Source organism: Oryzias melastigma, unplaced genomic scaffold (genome assembly GCF_002922805.2).
Source record: "Oryzias melastigma strain HK-1 unplaced genomic scaffold, ASM292280v2 sc00457, whole genome shotgun sequence".
In the NCBI taxonomy this organism is placed as follows: domain Eukaryota; kingdom Metazoa; phylum Chordata; class Actinopteri; order Beloniformes; family Adrianichthyidae; genus Oryzias; species Oryzias melastigma.
This window is the reverse complement of record NW_023417052.1, coordinates 23960-33769: the sequence shown is the minus strand read 5'-3', so window position 1 is coordinate 33769 and position 9810 is coordinate 23960. Positions and strand designations below refer to the sequence as shown.

General features: G+C 39.3%; 1 protein-coding gene across 1 annotated transcript in view; it reads right to left on the bottom strand.

Annotated features, from left to right (window-relative positions):
- The window catches only part of LOC112139340 (protein turtle), a gene marked incomplete at its 3' end in the record, with an annotated part of 6287 nt that extends 4419 nt beyond the window's left edge, over positions 1–1868 (bottom strand). Inside the window, 2 exon segments of the mRNA XM_036211074.1 lie at positions 1582–1617; positions 1751–1868. Coding sequence (XP_036066967.1) covers positions 1582–1617; positions 1751–1868 — 154 coding nt within the window.
- Positions 1869–9810: the final 7942 nt, after the last annotated feature.

Here is a 9810-nt window from a genome sequence, read left to right as displayed (position 1 = left end):
ACCTTACTTAAAAATGGCAGGTTTGATATCGGTCTGTAGTTGTTCATTTGAGTTTTGTCTAGACTGTCCTTTTTTAGGAGAGGTTTGAAGAATTTGTCAAAATCATTAAAGGCAAGACAAGGAAGTACCCACTCGTTCCAAGAAGTCAAAGTCCCATAGACTTCCATAGAGAAAGAGACACTTATTTCTCAGCCATGTTAACTGTCAGAATAATCATTCTTATTCTGATACATTCCTCCTAACACGCTCTCTTTTCCTAACTTTTTTTAGAAAATATTTTGTTCTTTAACGCAGGTTATTCAAGTTATAAACTGACCAATCAGATGCCTCAATAAAAGAATGTGCTTTCAGTGGAAGGGGTGTGAACTTCCAATAAGCTCACTCATGATTGGTTGACAGTAGTTCTTCTAAAAAGTGACTCAGACTGACTCGGACTAAACACTGTCGATGGGTTTCAATATGGCGGTGGACGTATCTGTACTTGACGGCGAAGACTCTGGCCTCATTTCATGAGGGTTGGAGGTAAGGCATGTCCTGTGGGGAACCATGGTGTCGATCTAACAGTGGCACAGATGCCAGTACACCTCTTACACATTCACACAGTAGTGGAGCCACACTGGAGGATAGGAGGGTGAAGTGTCTTTCCTAAGGACACAACAACAAACTGCCAATCCTTTGATTATCAAATGTGTAAGTTTGTCCGTCTCTGTCAATAAACTTTTTTATATCTTTGATCTTAAGTTTATGAACGTAAAGCTCTTCTGGAACAGGAAGTGGTTTCTTGAGGAGTTTCATAACAATCATCTTCCATTTCCTGCTTACAGCACGCTCAAAATTGTGATGCAAATTGTCTTTAAGTGTTAAAAAGATCAAATTATGTGTTTTTCAGTTAAGCTCATAGATGATGTTGTGTCTGTTTGGATCACTGACATCAATCACAGATACCTATGATCAAATCTCTGTGAGGGAGGGGGCAGTTCTCATCTAGACATCATCTCTGAGAGGATATTCTGACATCCTGCAGAGAAACTCAAGAAGAAACTCTCCAGAAAGTTCAATGGATGAAGAATTGTGAAGCTGCTACAAAATAAGCTCCTCTGTTCAGATGGAACTTGACCTCTGAAGATGTTTTGGGTGGAACAGTTTTGGATCTCAGTAAATATGACCTAATGCAGCAGATTCAACACATTTTCAGTTCTTTAGAATCCATCAGATGTTGTGGAACTCTGTTGAGAGTAAAACATTTGAAGGTTTTTATTTCAAAAGAAAATAGTGTTTTCTTTAGGAAGTTTGTTCAGTAACATTTCATATTTAGTGACTTTAAATGATGCCGACTGTCTTTTGTCCTGATGATCTTAAAATATCAGAAAAATATCACTAGAAAGATCATTTGGAATGTTCTGTAGTTTTAGGTAAGATTCAATAAATATATTTTTGCTTTAGATTTACAGTAAATAGTATCTTTGCTCTTCATCTCCAGCAGAAATGTTCAAGTCGACCTCCTGCATCCTCATCCTCCAGCTTTGTTAGATACTATTCTGTTTGTGGTCTCCAGAAGTGTGGCATCATGAACAGACTTACCTCGGTTTGCTGAGCTCCACAGCAGAGTGGACAGAACTACAGGAGGAAAGAGCAGTTAATCCCAACACCAGAACCGTGACCCAAACCTCTGCCTCTCTGCAGGCAGTGTTCCGGTCTGATTCTGTTCTAAAACATCAAGAACGTGAAGAACATCTCAGAGTGAACTCACAAAGCAGAACTAGAAGAAACACCGCCATCATCATCAGAGTCTGAAGTCCTTCAGAGGATGTGCTGCTGCTCTGAACGTCTCCTTCCTCTGAGTCTGACAACAGCTGTCTCAGCAACATCTGAGGTTTCCTGTACAAAAAGCTGCAGTTTCTGAAGGTGCAGGATGCTGCTCCGACCACCTCTTTCCTCTGACAGCAGCTGTCTCAGCAACATCTCTGAGGTTTCCTGTGCAAATGGCAGCAGTCTCTGAAGGTGCATTGAACAAATAACGTGGACTTAGAGAAGCAGACAAAGAAGTCTCAAAACAAGCTCCTGAAGATCTACAGAGTACAACTGACAGACTTATGTTGACTGGAGTCAAGAGGACTGCTGACTGTGACATGAACAGGATGTGACAAAAGCTGGAGCAGCTTTGGTTGCATGTCAATATTCATATTCAAAGCCTAATGAACAGAGTAAAGAGCAGGAGACTAATGATTGGGAAGAGAGGTCTTTAGTTCAGCCATCACGGGGATCCTCAGCCGAGGGGGGAGATAGTTACACTCCTTTGGGAGCTCATACGTGGCTAGAGACAAGACAAAAATACTTTATTGATCCTGAGGGATACTGGTGGTAGAGCAACACATCCAAAGAAAGTTGCCCAGATCGCCCAGAGAAGATCCATGAGGAAGCTGAGGGTATGATGTCAAAGCTCAAGCATCTTCGATCTGTGTCGCAGTAGAAACGGCCTAAATTTAAGCACAAGCCAAAATACATTGACATTTAAGCAACATTGATCTACAAAGACGAGATCTACACACACAACGCCCTCGCGCTAAGCTAGGCCTGTAGCAGCCATGTGTTATTGGAACACGCCACAGTTGAGGCAGCAAGAAGAGTTCACCAAGGTGTTGAGAACTAGGGAAAAGGTTGTGGAGAGAACAAAGAAACTCTGCTCAACTTTAGAAAGGTTTTTGACACATTTCCCCGGAATAAAAGCCGCACACAGCTTTCTGTACCCCATCAGGACTGTACCAGTTTACGGTAATGCCGTTTGGACTGCATAGAGCCCAGGCTACATTCCAACAGTTGATGGACCTCAGTGGGTTTTAGTCCTTTAGTGCAGCCTATCTGGATGATGTCATATTCAGTAACATGGGAGGAGCATGTTATGCATTTCACAACTGTTTGGAACAGCCTTGAAAATGCTGTATTAACTCTGAATGCTCAGAGGTGTGAGTGGGTAAAGAGGAGGTTCAATATCTAGGGTACCAGCTTGGAGGAGGTCACATCTGCCCTCTTTTGGAAAAAGTTGAAGCTATTCACAATGCCCAACGCCTAAGCACCAAGAAACTGGTACGGTCCTTCATAGGCCCAACTTCATCCCTCACTACTCCAGTCTCGCCACCCAACTAATCTATGCCACACATAAAAGGAGCCCAACATTCTAAAGCAGTCCAGTGAATGTGAATTCTTAGCTCCCATGTGCTTGTCGCCTCTACTGTAGGCCTGAACTCCAGAAACACTTCACAGTCCAAACCATGGTTCTGATGGTGAGGCACTGATGCCATCAGTCAGATTATGAACTCTACAGAGCAGCTTATTCACCATTTGACTGACAAAAGATAAAGTGTGTTGTTTAAAATTTCATGTCAGTATTTTTCTTCTGTTTACAAACTGTAGCATGGAAAGAAAATCCCCAAGATTGTTCTTATTGACTTCCTTTTTCTTCTGAATGAAGTCTGTGCAGAAACAGGTGAATGTTCTGTTTGTAGAGTCTTCCTTTTCTTTCTTCAGCGTTAAAGTCTCTCTGTCTTAGTAAAGATCTCTACCAATGATGTGTCTGAACAAATTCTTGAGTTTAGGAGTTTAAAAACCAAATCCTCCAGTTAGAAAGCGATGTTAAACAATATTAAATAACAACTGGACGGCTGCGCTTGTTTTGCTACCGCTAAATCTATTCATCTTTAGCTGAGGAGTCACATACACTCTCTGGGCTCACCAGCACCCTCTGCCTTGTGGCATGTGTACTGCGCTACGGCAAGCAGACTGTCTGCAGCACCTAGTGTGTTTTTGAAGCAGATTTTTAGTGGATAGAAGGACTAAATGTGTCACAAACTGGCATCAATGTACTCGGAAAGATGGCAAGAGATTAAGAAATTTGGTCATTTTAAAATAAAGCGTATTTTATGATGATAGAAACACCGAAACAATACAAGCATTCGTCAGCTGCAGTTATGGCCAGTGTGTGCTGCGCTGAGGAGGCGGGGCTACAGCTGCCTGACCCAGCTCTGTCTGGAGTATTTGAACAGGAAACTTGTAAATTTGCTGCTTATTTTAACAATGAAATATATTTAGCTGTTGAGGCACAGCCACACCTGCTTCCCCTGACTGCATTTCACTGACAACCTTCTCCTGGAGGTATCGAGGTCTAAATGCAGGCGGGATTGAGCAACCCCCAACACTGGCCGGTGGAACGTGAAGCCAACCCGGAAGTAACAGAACGTTGCAGTACCGGCACTGACCAGAGAGGCTGGTGCTTAGAGTAAGCAAATTCCCATAGACACCCATGTTAAAATCCTCATTTTCAGCCCTCTAATAAACCCCTTTAATGCCTGGTGCTTAAAGCTTTTATTTCATCAATAGCTGCATATTTGATCCATGACAACTCTGAGGGGAGTGAATTTTTTTCTAAGCTTGTAATTTTTTTTAAAACAGNTGTAATTTTTTTTTAAAACGGCATTTATTTTCGCTTAATGAGGGGGCGCGGCCTTTAATTGGCAGGTGACGGTCGCGGTGGATTCTGGGAGCTGTGCTCCGGTGTAGGTAGCAGATCACTAGTCGCAAGCCCCCGAGCCGATCTGACAGGCCGAGCACATCTGCTGCCTACACCGGTGTTTTGCTGGTCTGCTACAGATTTAGCGTTAGCATGACCGCTATATTTTGGTTTTTGTCCTACTGCCGTGATGTAAACTGTTCTAAAACGCTCTCTGGGAGTCATCTTGTGTCTTTTCTCCGGTAAGTACTAAAAGAATAACTTTATATTTGTCGGAAATAAATCATTAATGTTTATTATGATTGTTTATTTTAGTTCCAGTAATTCGATTTTTTTTATTCTCTCAGCGACATCAATATCTATTATGTTTAAAGTTTAAAAAAGGATGTTTTCTCAGTATTTGTATTTATAGTTCTTTTCTTTAATCACAAAGTTATAACATATAAGGACATGATTCAGATCTGCTGCAGTAACACCAGAATCTCTTCATGTGAAGACAGAAAACTTTCAGTTAATAAGAACATATAATTTAAATATTTAATTTTTAACAAATGTGTACATGTTATATTTAGCTTTGTCTTGTGATTTTAATGTATATTAAATTTTATTTTTTTGTATCTAATGTTTGTCTTGTATGTTCCTCTTCAGGTCTGCTTTTGGTGGTGAGCCGATTTATAAGCCAAAACAGCATTTACATTTAAAGGCCGTAAAATTCTAATTTTAACATATGAATTTGACTCTTGCTGATGTGTGTGATTCAATAAAAATCATGTTTAACATATTCGAGTGACCAGTCTCTTCTGTTTATTCACTATTTTAGCATATAGGTAAGACAAAAGGAAATGTGGGTCAAAGTCAAATCTGTACAAAATGTATTTTTGAAGCTGATGAAATGATTCAAAACATTACAAACATTATTAATTAAAAATTCAGAATTAGTTTCCCTTTATTCAAAGTAGGGGACTCTTTACACATGTCATGGTTAGAAAGCATCATCTATGATAATACTGTCTGTTTTTATACATTTAAAGAACCTAATAAATGATCCTAAAGAGTACATTTCTAAATACTGAAAAAAAAATTCACTAAGAAATGAAAGGGGAAAAAAGTTTAGTGCTGGGTTGAAGAGTTTGCAGCTGCTGGACGTTCTCTCCGATCTCCATGACAGCTCCAGACTCCAGACGCCGCCGTTCACGTCCTCCACAGTGATGAGAGAACCAGGAGCTGCTCTTCCTTGTAGAATTAAAAATAAAAGATGTCCACCACCGTCCGCCTCAGCTGAACCAGGTGATGCGGGTCCTCGTCGAGCTCATGTCGCTGTGGTGGTTTTGTTGAACTGTCCTTCTGGTGCCAAATGGAAATGATGTCACCATTAATCCAAACTGTAATTGTAAGGAAAAGAAAATAGATTTAATTCAAAAATATTAGTACATGTGCTGTTTCTGTAAAGATGAGCTAAACACACAAAATAAATTATTTCATCTTGTTTTCCATGTGAATATCTTTAAACCAAATCTTTTAAGAAAATGAGTTTATCTTTGAAAGAACATGACAGTATTTAGTTGGATTGTTAGCAGAAGAGGAGGCAGCATCAGTCTGTTTAACCTCTTCAGACCTGATGTTCATCACATTCTGACTGATATTAGTTCATTCTGCTTCACTGTGACTGTGTTTAGAGGATTCACTTAAATATTAGCTCCAGCTTTAAGACGTTGTCATGATTAACTTAACTAAGAAGTAAAAAGAAATGCTCCTCATATTGTAATCACAGCATTATGTGATCATATATCAACAATTTGATTTAACACTAGATAAAAACTACATTTTACACAATCATATTAGTTGTGGTGTATTTTGAATGTGTATATAAAGATTACAGTAACTTAAGACTAAATAACTCTTATTAAATAAGATATCTTAGGACCACAGAAATAACATGTTCAAACAGTGGATGTTCAGTTCGTACTAAACTCGTACCACGGGAAAATACGTTTTCATTGTTGTCTAAAAGTCACTTCCACCGCTTTACAGATTGTGTGTAAAACACCAAGTACTCACCTGTAAAGATTCATGATGTAAATAATCCACCGCGGTGCAGCTTTAATGGAGAATTGAGGCGGTTAGCCATTAGCATTGAGGAGCCGCAGACAGCAGAGCTGTGGGCGTGAACTAAAACAAACCGGAGTACAGCGGATGAGCTCGGTCCCGCCCCTTTTCCCCATATTTGGAACGTCCGTGTGAGGCGGAGTTAACTCCAGCCAATATGGCTGCGGCCAGGAGCTGAATATTCAGGCTTCATTTCAGGGACTGTGGAAGTCAATGGGTGACGTCAGAGATGATGCGTCTAATTATATATTAAGTCTATGGATTAAACCCAGCTTCATCCATGTAGATGTATTCATGGGATCTTTTGTCTTTGTTTTTAAAAACATTTTTCAACAGGAAAACAGAGAAAAATTAAAGTAAATGTGCTTAAAAAACAAAATATTTAAGGAACATACTTTAATTTTAAGATAAAAGCTGAAATGAAAGTTGATGATTCTAAACTGAAAATGCATTGATGTTCTGCTCCATGATCCTAACCTATCACTGCTTTCTAACAGTAACGTGAAAATAAAAAAATAAATCAAATCATTTTTCTTTCTAATGTTTCTGATCTGCTTTTTTCTGAGTTCATTCAAATCAGAACAAAAAAAAAAACAAATATATGTGGTACACAGACAAGAATACTTCTTTCAAAGGAAAAATCACATGTTCTGTAGAAACAAATGTGAAAATGAAACAGACTTTTTAATGTAATACTCTGTGAATCTCACTTGTCTGAGTCTGATACTTGATGGTGTCTCATCTTTGGTCCAAGTTCATCAATGTTTGGGGTCAGGCTCTGAGCTGAGGAAATCCTCAGGATTGAGTAAAGGTGTTCATCAATCAGACGCTCCTATGTGATGTTTAGTTTAGCTTCATCAAATAGAACAGTTGTTCACATAGATACTGTATGTGCTGACAAACGTAGAGAGAGTCTGAGCAGCTTGGAATTGCAGTTGGAGCATTGTGTCAGGATGAAATGTGCAAACTCAGCAGCAACCACTAATATTGTTCTTTCAGTGTGTCATTACACATTACTCTTTCTGCTGAGTCAGCAAAGTTTCAATCTTCAGTCAGTCTTTGTGGAAGAGATCAGTTCAGGTTCAGAAAATAACTTTTTACTGACAAACTGATGAAAAAGAGAATCTAGAAAAGCTCTACAGCTGTTTGAAAAACTGATGATTGTTTGATATTTTCCTCATCAGTTGAGTTGATTGTGTGATGATGATTGATCTGAAACTGATCTGTTTCAATAATGATCTTGTAAATCTGATCAAACTCTGTTTACTTGCCGGAACTCCAGCTGTCATCACTGCGCCTGAACACACTTTTCTGTCTGATTTCAGGTTGATGGACTGCAGTTTGTCAGAGATCAGTTGTGAAGTTCTGGGTTTGGTTCTGGAGACCAACCCGTCCAGACTGACACAACTGGACTTGAGCTGGAACAACATCCAGGATTCCGGATTTCTTCATCTGCGTGGTTTTCTGGAGAGTCCAGACTGCAGACTGCAGACTCTGAGGTCAGTAAATGAGCTGAACTCCCTGAAGGATGAGAAGAAGGTTTCAGGTGAAGAACTTTCTGATGTTTCACTGGAAGATTTTCTGAACATTTTCTGGATCACAGCTTGGAGTCAGATCAGCCGTCTGATGAATTTCTCTGCAACCTTTCCTTGATCCCATGACCTTCTCCAACAAGGTCAAGGAAAAGAGGAAAAGGAGACAGGAGGGAATGTTGTGTACTGGGAGTGCTGATGTGTCTCCTGCTTTTCTGTCTCTTCTTTACTTCCTGTTTCTGCTTCACTGCAGATCTACTTCCAGAATATCTGGAAATGACTGAAGGAAAACAAAGATTTACAAACTCAAGCAGATCACTTTGATTTCGTACATATAAAAATCTTCATGTTAGTTCTAAAAGGAGGAAATTTGAGGTGAATTTTTTCCAAATAGCACAGAAAGAAACACCGGTAGCTCATCGTGTTTTATCTAAACATAAAACCAGATTGATTTGTCACTTTTTTAAAGTTGATAACCAATCAAAATTGAAAATGTCCCCCCCTCTGTCCCAACATGAAACGACTGTCAACTAGCTGTCAATCAAACATTGTGCTGCACTGTCCTTCATTGGAGTAGACTGTCAGAAAGCCAGGCTGGCAGTAATGACAGGTGGAGCTCAGTCACACCAGTAAACTGTAAAAAAGATTCATTATCATGAAGAGTAGAGAATTGACTTCTGTTTGACTAATGTGAAAATGTGGTGGACAGAGCAACCAAAAATCAGGACAGGATTAAAAATATGGAGAAAAGTTTATTATTGATTGTTTAAAGATGTTTTAAATAACCACACTGGGCCCTTAAAAGAGGTCAACTAAACAACAAGGAAACTCAGTAACATGAAAGAACCCTGTAACAAAGTAACATGAACAGAACTGACCTCACTTATTGGACACTAAAGGGGAACATTATAGTTGGAGATCAAACCACTCAAGACACACAAGGAGGAAGTGAAAAAGACAAACTTTAACTATAAACAATATTCAAACACTTTAGTTTAACCTGCTAAGTGTAAACTAAATCTAACATACAGTGACCTTTAGAAAATTGATAAAAATAACTAGAACTTTAAGAAAATTATAGTAATCTATACAAACAAATTAATCCCCCCCCCCCACACACACACATACACACACACCGGCCATAGAAAAGTCCAATCAGCTGCTTGCTGTCATGGTTGATTTCAATGGAGTGATTTGCAAGTAAAAGTCACAGTTTTGAGATCTTAAATTTTTAAATTGCAAACAAAAGTAAAGTGTTAAGAAAAAATATCATAATTTGTAAATGAAAACATTTAATATTTGCTTTCAAAAACTTTTTTTCTGCTTTCAAAAATATTTTTTGTCTTTGCAGGACAAAGGTTTTTATATTCATAGTGCTTCATCACACTCTTGCCCTATCTTTGATTTTGCGTTTAAAATTTTCGCTGTTTTACGTTTGTGCCACCCCAAACAGCCTGCTGATTAAGGCCGGATCTTGGCACAGGCGTGGATGCATTTTCTGTATGCGGAAGCAAATCGGTTGCACCGCCGGAACTGGAGACTGGTGCATGATGTTAGGAGGAGTATGCAGGCGAGAGCTCTCTCTGATGGTCGGAGGAGAGCATGACAGCCTGAGTCCTGACACTTTTGATCTGGATGTCAGCTCAGATCTTCATGGACTGAACTTCC